General features: G+C 34.8%; 4 protein-coding genes across 4 annotated transcripts in view; 2 read left to right on the top strand and 2 right to left on the bottom strand.

Annotated features, from left to right (window-relative positions):
• Positions 1-257: 257 nt before the first annotated feature.
• Positions 258-2,302, top strand: LOC137635265 (crustacyanin-C1 subunit-like). The gene is made up of 4 exons (XM_068367732.1): positions 258-407; positions 1,281-1,365; positions 1,767-1,886; positions 2,055-2,302. The coding sequence occupies exons 1-4, from the start codon at positions 264-266 to the stop codon at positions 2,300-2,302; spliced, it is 597 nt and encodes a 198-aa protein (XP_068223833.1). The 5' UTR covers positions 258-263.
• A 2,893-nt stretch (positions 2,303-5,195) lies between these two features.
• On the bottom strand, positions 5,196-6,809 carry LOC137638016 (crustacyanin-C1 subunit-like). Its single transcript, XM_068370108.1, has 4 exons — positions 6,654-6,809; positions 6,429-6,513; positions 5,890-6,012; positions 5,196-5,645 (listed from the first exon to the last, which is right to left on the bottom strand). The coding sequence occupies exons 1-4, from the start codon at positions 6,804-6,806 to the stop codon at positions 5,404-5,406; spliced, it is 603 nt and encodes a 200-aa protein (XP_068226209.1). The 5' UTR covers positions 6,807-6,809; the 3' UTR covers positions 5,196-5,403.
• A 2,691-nt stretch (positions 6,810-9,500) lies between these two features.
• LOC137638018 (crustacyanin-C1 subunit-like) lies at positions 9,501-11,226 on the top strand. The gene is made up of 4 exons (XM_068370110.1): positions 9,501-9,647; positions 9,802-9,886; positions 10,562-10,681; positions 10,851-11,226. The coding sequence occupies exons 1-4, from the start codon at positions 9,504-9,506 to the stop codon at positions 11,096-11,098; spliced, it is 597 nt and encodes a 198-aa protein (XP_068226211.1). The 5' UTR covers positions 9,501-9,503; the 3' UTR covers positions 11,099-11,226.
• A 3,103-nt stretch (positions 11,227-14,329) lies between these two features.
• LOC137638015 (crustacyanin-C1 subunit-like) overlaps positions 14,330-15,000 on the bottom strand; it is a 1,551-nt gene continuing 880 nt past the window's right edge. Inside the window, exons 3-4 of the mRNA XM_068370107.1 lie at positions 14,984-15,000; positions 14,330-14,754 (exon numbers count right to left, since the gene is read on the bottom strand). The exon at positions 14,984-15,000 is cut by the window's right edge and continues 106 nt beyond it. Coding sequence (XP_068226208.1) covers positions 14,513-14,754; positions 14,984-15,000 — 259 coding nt within the window. The 3' untranslated portion in view covers positions 14,330-14,512. The remainder of the gene's footprint in view (positions 14,755-14,983) is intronic.

Raw genomic sequence — 15,000 nt, 5'->3', positions numbered from 1 at the left:
TCACTCCGTTTTGAAGTTCATAAAGAGATAAGTCAAAGATAAAAAAGTAATATTTCCACTCTTATCGGATACAGATGGCTAACTGAGGTCATAAGCACCTACCAAAAAAAAAAAAAAAAAAAAAAAAAAATGACAGATGCCTATGATTTTTTTTTATCTTTTTTTCTTTTATGTACCTTGACATTCTGAGGCTGTTCCTTCGGTATATAAAGCCTGCCCCGATTCTCTCCCGCCATTCAGTCCGTTGTCCTGCCCCTGGAACCATGAAGCACGTCTACTTGTCCCTGGTGGCCCTTCTTGTGGGCCCCTCTGTGGTCAGAAGTGTCCCGGACTTTGTGAAAGAGGGGTCCTGCCCAATGGTGAATGAGGCAGCACTGTGGCAACAGCAGCAACTGAACCACTGGCAGGTAAGTTCATTAAACATCTAAATTCTAAGGTGGTTTATAAAGCAAGCATATTATGGTAACAGTTTACAACACCACGCTCTCCATTTACTCCAAAATAATACAATCCTGCAGTTTTCATCTTTTTGCACAGTAATTACGTGGTTATCTAAATTCTAGGAAAGCAATAATTAGCAAGATATGTTGAGGAAGGGGTAAGAGGTTATAAAAAGAAAATACCTCGGTTTACTCACTAAACGATTTGGAACTGACATGACAACATAGTCAACCAAACAGAATTCGTGATGCCAGCGTACATAAACAGAAGTTCGTGATGCCAGTGTACGTAAACAGAAGTTCGTGATGCCAGCGTATATTTGATATACTGTATACTCAAAATATACTTAAGCAAAAATTGAGTGATCACTCAAAAGTGTCACTATTTGAAAATTGCATATTTTCTGGACACTTTTCGGTAATTAATCCATTTCTAATTAAGTATAATTTGAAAATACAGTATATCAAATGTACGCTGGCATCACGAACTTCTGTTTATGTACGCTGGCATCACGATCTGTTTGGTTGACTATGTTGACGTCAGTTCCATGTCGTTTAGTGAGGAAACCACGCTATTTTCTTTTTTAACCCCTTCCCCCTTCCTCAACATATCTTGCTAATTATTGCTTTCCCGGAATTTAAATAACCACCTAATTACTGTGCAAAAAGATGAAAACTGCAGGATTGCATTATTTGGAGTAAATGGAGAGCGTGGTGTTGTAAACAATTACCAATATTATTGGTACATATTTCAATGAAATGATTTCCCAAGGGACAGAGAATTGCAGTTCTATACAGAGTCACTCATTTGTTCTCTCACTGAAACCTTGGCTGTTGCAGATGGATGGAAACTGGTATCAGCATTCACGCACACCCAACCCTTTTGACCCTTTCTCCAGATGTATGCAGTGGAGACTGAAATACAGTAAGGAAAATGTGTTTTTTTTTCTTTTTAAATATATATCTGTCAAATGGTCGTAGATCTGAAAACTTTTTATATGCAAATTATAGTTATTTCTTATCATTTCGGAGAAGGTGGAAATTATATGAATATTGAATAGCCAAGAACGTTAGGAGTCCATATTTCAATTAGTTTTGATTAAAGAGTGGGAGATTTATTGGTTTTAAATAGAATGAGCTAGGTAAATCTGTAAGGAGGAAATATGTAATAAACTAGAAATATTTTTTTTTCTTATTTTCTTAGTTTATTCTTTACATTTCCATAATAAACTCCAAACAAACTCATTTTTGTTTAATAGTTGGAGAACTTTTCACCCGATGGTACAACTTTAAGATAAGCTTCTCATTTTCGACTCCTTTTCCTAGCTGGAGGCGCTTTCCGAACAGCCTCGAATGGCGTTGATGCAGCAGGAGCTCCTATAAGGACTCTAGGATCCCTCTTCTACGATCCCAAGGGACCACGCCTTTTGGTTACTCACGAAGGAGGTAAGGAGTTATTGGTCGCTCTATTGCCTCCACCATTTTTTCCTTTTACTCGAGACTTCCTTGCCTTGTGTGTTGCTCGTTTCATGACCATCTGTGTGTTTTGTAGAATCGTCGGTATAAAGTTTAGATCATTGTTTGTTTAGGCTCTTATGTTTTGCTTTGCTGCAGCTCCGCCAGCACCTTTGGTTGTGCTCGCCACCGATTACCAGAACTACGCCTGCTTCTATGCTTGCAAGGACGTCCAAAGAAGGTTCTACGCAGACTTTGGCTTCATTTTCTCCCGAACCCCCAAAATGGATCCACGTCATGTGAAAGTTTGTCAAGAGGCCTTTACCAAAATTGGTGTAGATTCGTCGACTTTCGAACAGACTCCTCAGGGAGACAATTGCCCCTACGAGGAGACTCAGGCCATTTAAAAGCCTGGTCTCTGCCCCTTGTAATGCTTACAGTTTACCTCTTGAGTATTTAAGTTTTGTTTATTACCTTTTTTTTCTTTAAACGTTGCTAAAATACTTTGTTCTCTTTCATCCAATCTAGAACTTTTGTACTCAATAAAATATGAAATATTTCTGCTATTTGCTTCAGAGAGAATTCCTGATATTTAGCTTAGGTATGGAATGATTACTACATTGGCAATGTTATTTAAGTGCAAGATTACAAAACATTAGTCTTACTGGAATATTATCATTGCCAATAAATCCACAGGAATGAAATGAAGGATGTATTGTTCAAGAGTAGGTTGATTAATTCGCAAAGAATGTACTATTTTCTTTTACTAAGGATTTTCAAATTTTTTGTAACCACATGAGTATTTTAAGTAAAAATTATAAGATCCAATTAATTTTTAATGTAAACATAATTTCGTGTTTTTACTTAGCCCTGATTTATAAAGTACAGGGACGCAACAGTACTTTGATAATAATCGCAAGATTAGTTTATTGATTGTGAACAACATTAAGCAAAAACTACTAAATCAATTTCAACTGATGGGCGTGTATAATAAAACCCAAGGACAAATCCATTAGTCTTTGAAGTGAATTCAGCTAAGAACAAGTACGTAGAGAATTTAAGTGCTTAATCAGATTGCTTGTTTTTTTTTTTTTTTTTTTTTTTTTTTTTTTTTTTTTTTTTTTTTTTTTTTTTTTTTTTACAATACACAAAAACTAATTATCGAATTTCAACGAAACTTCTTGGACATACTGGGTATGACCTAAAAAACTATTCCATTGAACTTAAAAAAGATACATCTTCAGTTTACCAGAAGCAAAACTGTTACAAATTATATATATATATATATATATATATATATATATATATATATATATATATATATATATATATATATATATGTGTGTGTGTGTGTGTGTGTGTGTATATAATAATATATTATATTTATGTATACATATAGATATGTAAATATATATATATATATATATATATATATATATATATATATATATATATATATATATATATATATATATACTTAGAGATTCATATGTGTATGTATACAGTACACATATTTATATACATATATATGTATATATATATAGATATATATATATATATATATATATATATATATATATATATATATATATATATATATATATATATATATATATATATATATATATATATATATACATGTGTGTGTATAAGTCTTCCTTTCTTCCTTCCTTACTTTTTACCGTCCAACTTCTTGACTTCTAATTCACTACACAACTCTGAGTTTTACTTAATTTGCTCTTTGGTCCTGATCGGACTCCCCGGCCCCAGTGGTGAGACGTATGGCCTAAATTTCTTAAATCATCATCAGGAGCTGATATTCTCGATGGCGGAGTCAATAATGCCTATAACAATAAATATATTCAAAGGGAATTCTGAGGATTATTTAGTAATATATGAGCTTTGTTTTTGTCAATTTTAATTCCCTGGTTGTCACTTTTGTTCGTAAGCGACGACTTTTAGGTAAAAAATTAGTGAGGATGAGCTAACTACTCCTAAAGTTTTACAGATATCCAAATTATTTTCACAGGGTCTGGTGGATTTTATGTGAACTATATTCAAATCAATTTTCGTATTGATACTTGCCATGGAAAAATCAGAGTAGCCATTTTTCGATATACGCTGGGGTCCGATTTTCGGCGGCGCCGCAAATTACTTGTAGTATACTTCACATATCTAAATAAAATTTTCGGGTATTTATAAGAGGGGGATTTACTTTGTCCCTATCAATATTTATGTTGATATCTGCTATAGAAAAGTCACAGCAAACGTTTATTTCGGTATGGGTTGAATGGTTATTTTTGGTGGTGGTGTAAATTGATCCTAATATTACCCTCATATCCAAATGAAAATTTCAGGGATTGATGGGAAACAAAGTTTCCCTGTTCTTGCCAAATTCTGCGGTAATATCTACCATTGAAAAGACACAGCTATCATGTAGCCTTCTTAAATATGATGTTAACTGTATTAACATTCCAGTGAATAGCGTGATAGTGAGCGACATCAACGAGGGATAATGCCTATCTCATAAACAATATTCGTCCCGAGTTCAGCTAGTAATAATAATAATGATAATAATATTAATAATAATAATAATAATAATGATGATAATAATAATAATAATAATATCAATAATAATAATAATAATAATGATAATAATAATAATAATAATAATCTAATTGTATGCAAAGAGGTTTCTTCTGCTAATATTGAGCTCTACCTTGATTACTTTAAATGGTGCTAAACATCTTCATCTTGATATCGTATAAACATTAGATTCAATAAGATTTGTGTGATACTAATTATTTGGTTCACAAAGAAAATCAAGTTTCATTCTGCGTCTAATGTCAACTAAATGTTAGAGGATCTGCCTTTGATATTTTCATGTTTTTACAAAGTTCACTTTTTGGTTTTTCCAAACTTATCCAGATGTAATTGTGGCATCTTTAACTTGACTCAAAATAAAGCTCCTGCCAATTCAACTTGGGTGTTAAAGTTTCATGACTTTCATATTAACTGCTTTCAAAGTTCTCCTTGAATGAATTTCTGGTGAACTCTACAATTCCCTGTTTACTTTAATGTAATATTTTGTAGCTTTCATAGCTTTAATTTCTTGATACAGCCATGATTCTCAATTTCAAAATTCTGAAGTTTTTTTGCGAGCTTTTATTCCCAATCTTTCAGAAGGTCAAATAAAAATTGAGTAATTTGTGTGAAATTTTATTCCACAATGAACAGTTAAACATCACATTTAAACCTAAGAAAAATGCCATGGAATTGTACATTTTTATCGACTTTATAATCGTAATTATTAATCGGTGACAAAAATAATGAACAAGTAATTAGAAACTTTTGGTCCTAGATCCAGAATTAGATCTAAACCATAATCTAATCCCTTCCAAATCCATTATTAATTTTCACACAAACCTCAAAGCAGACAAGAGAGCGTACGCCTTCTTATGGCAGATGAAGAGAAGCATCGAATTCAGGTAGTGACGTAACAACTGGCTTAATGAGCCTCTGGATACGAGCACGTGTCTCCCTGGAAGGTCTTGACGAAGCGATTGGTGTCTACACCAATCTTCCTGAAGGCCCCTTCGCACACCTTCTGGTAGGCCTGGTGTAGTTTCGGCTTGCGGGAGTAGACGAAGCCCATGTCAGTGATGTAGCGTCCGCCCATCTCCATACAGGAGTACAGACAGGCGTAGTTGAAGAAGTCTGTGTCGAGGATGACCAGCGGTGATGGAATTGCTGTGAAACAGACACAACAAAAAACAGATTTGTAAGACTCCAGTAAAATCGATAGAACAGAACATGCTTACAAGTTTCAATAAGGATGTTTACTAGATAATCATAATTATACTTCTATCCTTAATAAAGTATAGTATATTTTGATGGTAAATAGAGTTTTCGGCTGTTGATATTTGGAATATATGGAAAAGACATGACAGACAGAGACGGAAAGTCGGACGATATGAACGTGAGCAAATCTTACAGTGTTGCGCAGTGATCTCGATACGCGGCTCTCCATTGGCCATAGGATAAAGCCTTCCTTCGTTCTTCATCTGGACTCCGCTTCTCGAGAGACCCATGGCAGCTGTGCTGAAGCCCTCTCCGTCTGCAAACAGAAATCAGTCTCATTGATCAACGGAGTTTTAATCTACGCCGCAATGGTACGCTCTAAAAGCGAGGTCCCCGTGAGGACTATAAATGTATGATTACATGGGGATAAAGTTCTGTGCCCACCTTGGTTTACTAGGAAAGGGAGGTATTGCTATGTAATATAGTCTAATTAATTATTTACTCAATATCATATACAGTGTAAAAGCCACATATAAAATATATATCTGGTAACATTAAATCTAATTGTTTATTTATATCAAACTATATGATAAAACAAAAGACAGAAAATTACTGTAAATGTCATTAGTGATCTTGACAAAAATGAAAAAATCCAAAATACTAGATGAAAGGTAAATGCAGTTTGGTCGACAATGGTGTTTTTAAGTTCCCTGACTAAGTTCATGAACTTACCCCAAGTGTATTTGACCTGCAGACATTTCTTGATGGGCTGGAACTCTAAAGGAGTGTTAGAATGCTGGTACCAAATTCCTCCCATCTGGAAAAGAGAAGACCAAAGAAACCTTACTTAGAGTTCCAGTGACACGGATTCCCCATTCGTTGTTTTTATTTTGGAAAAGACAAAGCTTCTGGAAAAGGATTTTCATCCTTCCAGACTCGGGGATGACCCGCCAGTACCTGGAAAAGTCTGGGACTTTGCATATCCCAGAGTTGTTTCTCGTTGATGGCAGGACATGTTCCAGGAACCACATAATCTGGAATATTGAGTTTGCGAAATGCGGTCCCACCCACCACAAGGGCGGCGAAGAGGAGAGGGCGCAGGGCGTTCATCTTGCTGTGTTTGTTTGAGGACTGAGAAGGGACCTGTGGAGGACTCATTATATACTCCCTCTCGGCAACATAATTTGACACACATACGAACGAACAGAAAAAGTTGCCCTTCACTTTCAAAAGAATCCTTTAGTCATAACTTATCAACCAAACATGTTCCTCGTGATAGTCATATGATAACTTAGGATTCCTCTATAGTGATGTCAGCCATAAAGAACTTGATCTCCTTCATAAAAAATATCCTCTGGTGAGGCCTAAAAGTGACGAATTGGATAACTACTCCTTTAACATTTTTTCCGGAAGACTTAACAAACCAAAAGATCTTTTTTATACACAAGTTTTTGGAGACTGAGGTTCAGCCATAAGACTTACAATGATGGTTTTATTTTTTCATTCCATTAGTAAACTATTCAATTGATTTAAGGAAGGAAGGAATAAGGAAGAGAGAAATGAAGGGTAAAGTGATCGATCTCTCTTTTTATTTTGCTTTCGGTTTAAAATTAACAACAATAATTGTAATAAAAATAGCATCAACAACAACAACAACATCAATAATAATAATAATAATAATAATAATAATAATAATAATAATAATAATAATAATAATAATAATAATAATAATAATTACAAAAAAAGGATTTCTTACGATCTTTGAAATAATGATAATGATAACACCGACAATAGCAACAGCAATAATAGTATAAGTGATAATAATTATGGTAATGTTAATTCCTTATTTCAAAAGACATCAGATCAGTAAACTAAAGCAAAATGGAAATTGATCAATTCTTAATTGGATTAGTTCTAACAATTATCTGAAGTTTCAATTTATAAATGATGAGAGAGAGAAAGAGAGAGCTATAAAAATTGTTCCAGACACACATTGAAAAAGTTACAGAAAAGAAAAAATGTAAAATAATTGTCTTTTCGTAAAGGGTTTGAAGCATGAGAACTGCCAATATGATTTCAATAGAGTTACCAGGAGTAACATATGCAAGAAGAAAACTGCAGATAAAGAAGTAAAGCCAAACAGATGTACATTTTGAAATATATTATATACAACAATCCTCGTATGGGGGTAATAATATGGAATTTAGAAAATTTACCTCATAAACATTGGAAATCTGTAAGGAAATGTTTTTTTGGCTGGAAAAGATTTTCATTTATTTATTTTTTAGGACAAATATCACTTAATTAATTTGGATCGTCGTACAAATGAATTATTGAAGGACTGTGAAGCGCGAAGTAGATGATGATAAATGGAGAAGTATTGAATTAAAATCTCAAGATAGAGACGACTGGTGAAATCTAACCGAGGCCCTTTGTGTCAATAGGCATTGGAGGAGATGATGAGAAATTAATTGAGATTAGTACTATGAAAAAGAAATAGATTTCCTTGAATATCATTTATTGACAGTATCCCAACAGTGCCTGGAAATAAATATTTCTTATATAAACTATAAGAACTTGAACAAGACAAGAGGAGGAGAAATAATATAGTATAGTATTATAGTATAAATCTTAAGTTAGCGTTATCATTTGTGGTTTATTATGGAAATACAAGAAAAACTAAGAAAATAAAAAAAATATTTCTAATTTATTACCCGGAAATCACTGCAAACCTCACAGAATTACGTAGAAAATTTGAATGATAAATTTTGTCATATATTTACTATCGCCAATCTGCTTTTGTTATATGTGAAAACTCTCTCTCTCTCTCTCTCTCTCTCTCTCTCTCTCTCTCTCTCTCTCTCTCTCTCTCTCTCTCTCTCTCTCTCTCTCTCTCTCTCTCTCTCTCTTGTGGTAAATTTATCTCATTACACAATTTTCTTGAATTATATCTGTTTAAGGTCTAGGTTTAAAGGCCACCCATGAATGGCAAAGTCAAGGGACAGTGACAATACATTAGATTTAGACGATATACACGTATGTTTAGAGCTCAAGCCCCTCTACGCCAAAGGTAGGACCAGGGAAGGCCAGGCAATGGCTGCTGACGGTGGAACATTAGGCCACAACAAAGAAACGTCCCTCCTCAAAAGTTAAGTTCCGATTCGCTGCGACAGAGGTGAACCCATTTCTTTTAAAGGTTTTCATCTTTTGTGAAGCGACGAAAAGATATTTTCTCTGACTTGTTCGTCCTCTTATGAGAACTAAAACCACACGTATGTCATGTCTGTTTAAATCTCTTATCGCGGAGATAACATAAGAAGTTAAATGCTATGAAGGATTAAGGGGAATGATCTGACCTGCTACACCCCAGTATATTATTGACAAGATGATGACTCTTGCCCGACCCATAAATGGGAACCTCAAGCAATAAACAAAATCATTATGCAAATCCTCTTCTTCTCTTCATCCTCTCAATCACTGAGCTTCCTTGAGTTGTTTACAGCTGAAGGCATGAATTAAAACACGTTTTTCCTTATGCCACAAAAAATACTTGACTCCGTTTTGAAGTTCATAAAGATACAAGTCAAAGATTAAAAAGTAATATTTCCACTCCTATCGGGTACAGATGGCTGAGGTCATAAGTACCTACCACCCCGAAAAAAAAAAAAAAAAAAAAAAAAAAAATGAGAGGCTTATGATTTTTTTTTTCTTTTTATGTACCTTGATATTCTGAGGCTGTCCCTTCGGTATATAAAGCCTGCCCCGAGTCTCTCCCGCCATTCTGTTCGTTGTCCTGCCCCTGGAACCATGAAGCACGTCTACTTGTCCCTGGTGGCCCTTCTTGTGGGCCCCTCTGTGGTCAGAAGTGCCCCGGACTTCGTGAAAGAGGGGTCCTGCCCAATAGTGAATGAGGCAGTACTTTGGCAACGGCAGCAACCGAACCACTGGCAGGTAAGTTCATTAAACATCTAAATTCTAAGGTGGTTTATTAAGCAAACATATTATTGGCACATATTTCAATGAAATGATTTCCCAAGGGAGAGAGAATTGCAGTTCTATACAGAGTCGCTCTTTTGTTCTCTCACTGAAACCTTGGCTGTTGCAGATGGATGGAAACTGGTATCAGCATTCACGCACACCCAACCCTTTTGACCCTTTCTCCAGATGTGTGCAGTGGAGACTGGAATACAGTAAGGAAAATATAGGCTTTTCTAATATATATCTGTCAAATGGTCGTAGATCTGAAAACTTTTTGTATCCAAATTATAGTTAGTGGTTTTCGTCATTGTTCTGTTTGGAGAATGTTGGGGTATTACAAATTTTGGTTTGCCAAGGACCTTGGAAATCTATATTTCATTTACTTTGATTAAAGAATGGAATGGCTATGCATAGAAGGAGAACGATGAGAGATTTATTGCTTTATGTACATTTAGGAGAGAGAGAGAGAGAGAGAGAGAGAGAGAGAGAGAGAGAGAGAGAGAGAGAGAGAGAGAGAGAGAGAGAGAGAGAGAGGGGTGGGGTGTTTTCAGATTTAACACGAGCAGATTAGCGATAGCAGATATATAAGAACATTTCTAAATTGAATCAGCTTCAATGAAGACAAAAGTGACTTCCGGGTAATAAAAAAAGAATATATCTGTATATATATATATATATATATATATATATATATATATATATATAATATATATATATATATATATATATATATATATATATATATATATATATTTAGTCTATTTCTTGCATTTCCATAATGAACCCCAAATGAACTTATTTTTGATTGATAGTTTGATAGTTGTGGAACTTTTCCCACAATAATAGAACTTTAAGATAAGCTTCTCATTTTTTATTCCTTTCCCTAGTTGGAGGCGCTTTCCGAACAACCTCGAATGGCGTCGATGCAGCAGGAGCTCCTATAAGGACTCTAGGATCCCTCTTCTACGATCCCCAGGGGCCACGCCTTTTAGTTACTCACGAAGGAGGTAAGGAGTTATTGGTCTCTCCTTTGCCTCCACCATTATTTACCTTTTACTCGAGACTTCCTTGCCTTGTGTGTTGCTCGTTTCATGACCATCTGTGTGTTTTGTAGAATCGTCGGTATAAAGTTTAGATCATTGTTTGTTTAATCTCTTATGTTTTGCTTTGCTGCAGCTCCGCCAGCACCTTTGGTTGTGCTCGCCACCGATTACCAGAACTACGCCTGCTTCTATGCTTGCAAGGACGTCCAGAGAAGGTTCTACGGAGACTTCGGCTTCATTTTCTCCCGAACCCCCAAAATGGATCCACGTCATGTGAAAGTTTGCCAAGAGGCCTTTGCCAAAATTGGTGTAGATTCGTCAACTTTCGAACAGACTCCTCAGGGAGACAATTGCCCCTACGAGGAGACTCAGGCCATTTGAAAGCCTGGTCTCTGCCACTTGAAATGCTTACAGTTTACCTCTGGAGTATTTAGGTTTTGAATATAACCTTTTTTGCTTTAAATTTTGCTTAAATACTTTGTTTTCGTTTCATCCAATCGAGAACTCTTGTACCCAATAAAATATGAAATATTTCTGTGGTTTGCTTCAGGGAGTATTCCTGATATTCAGCTTTAAGTATTGAATGATTACTACATTGGCAATGATTGATTGGTTGATTTTGAGTTTTCTGTCATAATTACATGTAAGATCATTGACGCTGATAAACGTAATGGAGTCTCTCTCTCTCTCTCTCTCTCTCTCTCTCTCTCTCTCTCTCTCTCTCTCTCTCTCTTACTTTTTCTGGATGAAAATTCTTAGAATTTTGATATGTAACCATACATATTTATAAACAAACTTGTCTAAAATGTAATTTTCGAAATACAATCGGGTCCACATGGATTCCGGTAGGTCGTCAGTCATAGCATTGGTCCCATATTAAAATCCAAAGAATTTTCATCCTTAAGAAATCAGTCAAACTGATGTAAAACTCATCTCCAGTAAAACCATTTTTAAATTCTCTACCAAATATTCTTCTGCTTACCCCTCCTTTTATTATTATTATTATTATTATCATTATTATTATTATTATTATTATTATTATTATCATTAGAAGCTAACCTACAACCCTAGTTGAAAAGCAAGATGCTATAAGCCTAAGGGGTCCAACAGCGAAAAATAACCCAGTACGGAGAAGAAACAAGGAACGAATACATTAAAAGAGAATTAATACAATACATCTAAAAACTATAAAAAAAAAGAGAAGATAAATAAGATGAAACAGCGTGCCCGAGTGTACCCTAGAGCAAAACAACTCTAATCCAAGACAGTGGAAGGCCATGGTATAGAAGCTACGGCACTACCCAAGACTAGAAAACAATGGTACTTTTCTAAGAATCTTTCTACTTCAAGAAACTATCACTGTCAGTCTTCCTTTCTTCCTTCCTTACTTTTTACAGGCCAATTGTTTAACTCTGGGATTAGTCCTAAATAGACTCCCCGGACCTAGTGTTGAGACGCATAGCCCAAATTATATAAATCATTATCATCATCATTACCATGCCTTGTTTTCATACTCCCAATTAGAGAATATCGGGTATGGCTTATTCCTTAATCCTTCTCATTGGCCAATTATCAAAGGTTGAGATAAAAACACCTTCATAAAATACCACCAATGAGCGGAGGGAGTGAGACCGGCCATTACCTGAAACTCTGCCACTCCTTGTACTCATTGACGCCTGAACTCCGCCAAGCTTTCGAACAATATGCGAGCGTGCGCAGATTGCCCGGACCTTATATTTGGACGGGGCTCAACCAATATGCAAAGGCCAAACGGGTCCCATAAGGACAAGCTTCCAGTTAAGAAAATATACAATAATAATAATAATAATAATAATAATAATAATAATAATAATAATAATTGTTGCCTACGAAGTGACTGACCTTATATGAAATATTAAATTTTTTTCAAGATATCTCACCCAACCCGTAGCCCAGTCATTCCCTAACCATAGATTTCGGAGCGGGGAAGGGGGGGGGGGGAGCAGATGATATTTTCGGGAGTGGAGTCAACAACTCCTATACCAATAAATATATTCAAATGAAATTTCAAAGGATTATTTAGATATACATAAACTTTGTTTCTGCCAATTTCCATTCCCTGGCTATCACTTTTATATTTAAGTGACGACTTTTAGCGAAGAAATCAGTGGGGAGGAGCAAACTACTCCTAGAGGTTTACAGATATCCAATTTATTTTCACAGGGTTTGATGGGCGTTTTGTATTGATACTTGCCATAGAAAAGTCTCAGTAGCTATTTTTCTATATCCGTGGGAGGCTGATTTTCGACGGCGCCGTAAATTACTCGTAGAATATTTCACATATTTAAATGACATTTCCAGGGATTTATAGGAGAGATATTCAATTTTTCTATATCAATTTTCATGTTGATATTTGCCATGGAAAAGCGACAACAAACGTTTATTTCAGTATGGGTTGAATGGTTATTTTTGACGGTGGTTTAAATTGTTCTTAGAATAATTCACATATCCAAATGAAAATTTCAGGGATTGATTGGAAACAGTTTCTCTGTTCCTACCAAACTCCATGGCAATATCTACAATTTAAAAGACACAGCTATCATTTAGCCTTCTTTAATATGATGCTAAATGTATCAACATTACAGTGAATAGCGTGATTGAATGATTGATTGAAAGTTTTCTGGTATGAACAGCGTGATAGTGAGCGACACCAACAAGGGACAATGATTATCTCATAAAAAATATCCGTCCATAGTTCAGCTAGTAATAATAATAATAATAATAATGATAATAATAATAATAATAATAATTATTATTATTATTATTATTCTTATTCTTATTATTATTATTATTATTATTATTATTATTATTCTTATTCTTATTATTATTATTATTATTATTATTATTATTATTCTTATTCTTATTATTATTATTATTATTATTATTATTATTATTATTATAATAACTCAATTAAATCTAATTATAAGCAAAGACGTTCCTTTAGCTAATATTCAGCTCTACCTTGATTGCTTTAAATGGTGCTAAACACCTTCATCTTGATATCGTATAAACATCAGATTTAATAAGATTTGTGAGATATTTATCATTTGGTTCAAAAATAAAAACAAGTTGTATTTTGCGTCTGTTTTCAGTTCGATGTTGGAGAGACTGCCTTTGATATTGCAAAGTTTCTACAAAGTTCACTTTTTTATTTTTCCAAACTTATCCAGATAGAATTGTGGCATCTTTAACTTGGCACAAAGTAAAGCTCCTGCTAATTGAACTTAGGTGTTAAAGTTCTATGACTTTCATATTAACTGCTTTCAAAGTTCTCCTTAAATGGATTTCTGGTGAACTCTATAATTCCCTGTTTACTTTAATGTAATATTTTGTAGATTTCAGGAAGTTAATTTCTTGATACAACCATGATTCTCAATTTCAAAATTTTGAAGTTTTTTTTTTTGCGGACTTTTATTCCAAATCTTTTGGAAGGACAAAGAAAATATGGGGTAATTCAAGTATAATTTTATTTCGAAATGAACATTTAAACGTCACATTTAAACCTAAGAAAAATGCCATGGTACTATACATTTCCATCGACTTTATTTTCGTAATTATTAATCGGTGACAATAATAATGAAAAAAGTAATTAGAAACTTTTGATCCTAGATCCAGAATTAGATCTAAACCATAATCTAATCCCTTCCAAATCCATTATTAATTTTCACACAAACCTCAAAGCAGACAAGAGAGCGTACGCCTTCTTATGGCAGATGAAGAGAAGCATCGAATTCAGGTAGTGACGTAACAACTGGCTTAATGAGCCTCTGGATACGAGCACGTGTCTCCCTGGAAGGTCTTGACGAAGCGATTGGTGTCTACACCAATCTTCCTGAAGGCCCCTTCGCACACCTTCTGGTAGGCCTGGTGTAGTTTCGGCTTGCGGGAGTAGACGAAGCCCATGTCAGTGATGTAGCGTCCGCCCATCTCCATACAGGAGTACAGACAGGCGTAGTTGAAGAAGTCTGTGTCGAGGATGACCAGCGGTGATGGAATTGCTGTGAAACAGACATAATAAAGAACAGATTTGTAAGACTCCAGTAAAAGCGATAAAACAGAACTGCTTACATGTTTCAAAAAAAGAGGTTTACTAGATAATCATAATTATACTTCTATCCATAATTGAGTACAGTATATTTTGATGGTAAATAGCGTTTTCGGCTGTTAATATCTGGAATGACAGACAGAGACGATAAGCAGGATGACATGAATGTGAGCAAATCTTACAGTGTTGCGCAGTGATC

This window comes from Palaemon carinicauda, chromosome 3 (genome assembly GCF_036898095.1).
Source record: "Palaemon carinicauda isolate YSFRI2023 chromosome 3, ASM3689809v2, whole genome shotgun sequence".
Classification (NCBI taxonomy): Eukaryota; Metazoa; Arthropoda; class Malacostraca; order Decapoda; family Palaemonidae; genus Palaemon; species Palaemon carinicauda.
The sequence above is the reverse complement of the archived record's forward strand: the minus strand, read 5'-3'. Positions and strand labels throughout refer to the sequence as shown.

Excerpts from the sequence above, each read along its gene's own strand:
- LOC137638016 (XM_068370108.1), bottom strand. The coding sequence starts at position 6,806 with ATGAACGCCCTGCGCCCTCTCCTCTTCGCCGCCCTTGTGGTGGGTGGG. Across the intron at positions 6,514-6,653 it reads AAAGTCCCAGACTTTTCCAG|ATGGGAGGAATTTGGTACCA; the intron begins GTACTGGCGGGT and ends TCTCTTTTCCAG. Across the intron at positions 6,013-6,428 it reads GCAGGTCAAATACACTTGGG|ACGGAGAGGGCTTCAGCACA; the intron begins GTAAGTTCATGA and ends TTCTGTTTGCAG.
- LOC137635265 (XM_068367732.1), top strand. The coding sequence starts at position 264 with ATGAAGCACGTCTACTTGTCCCTGGTGGCCCTTCTTGTGGGCCCCTCT. Across the intron at positions 408-1,280 it reads AGCAACTGAACCACTGGCAG|ATGGATGGAAACTGGTATCA; the intron begins GTAAGTTCATTA and ends TGGCTGTTGCAG. Across the intron at positions 1,366-1,766 it reads GCAGTGGAGACTGAAATACA|CTGGAGGCGCTTTCCGAACA; the intron begins GTAAGGAAAATG and ends TCCTTTTCCTAG.
- LOC137638018 (XM_068370110.1), top strand. The coding sequence starts at position 9,504 with ATGAAGCACGTCTACTTGTCCCTGGTGGCCCTTCTTGTGGGCCCCTCT. Across the intron at positions 9,887-10,561 it reads GCAGTGGAGACTGGAATACA|TTGGAGGCGCTTTCCGAACA; the intron begins GTAAGGAAAATA and ends TCCTTTCCCTAG. Across the intron at positions 10,682-10,850 it reads TTTAGTTACTCACGAAGGAG|CTCCGCCAGCACCTTTGGTT; the intron begins GTAAGGAGTTAT and ends GCTTTGCTGCAG.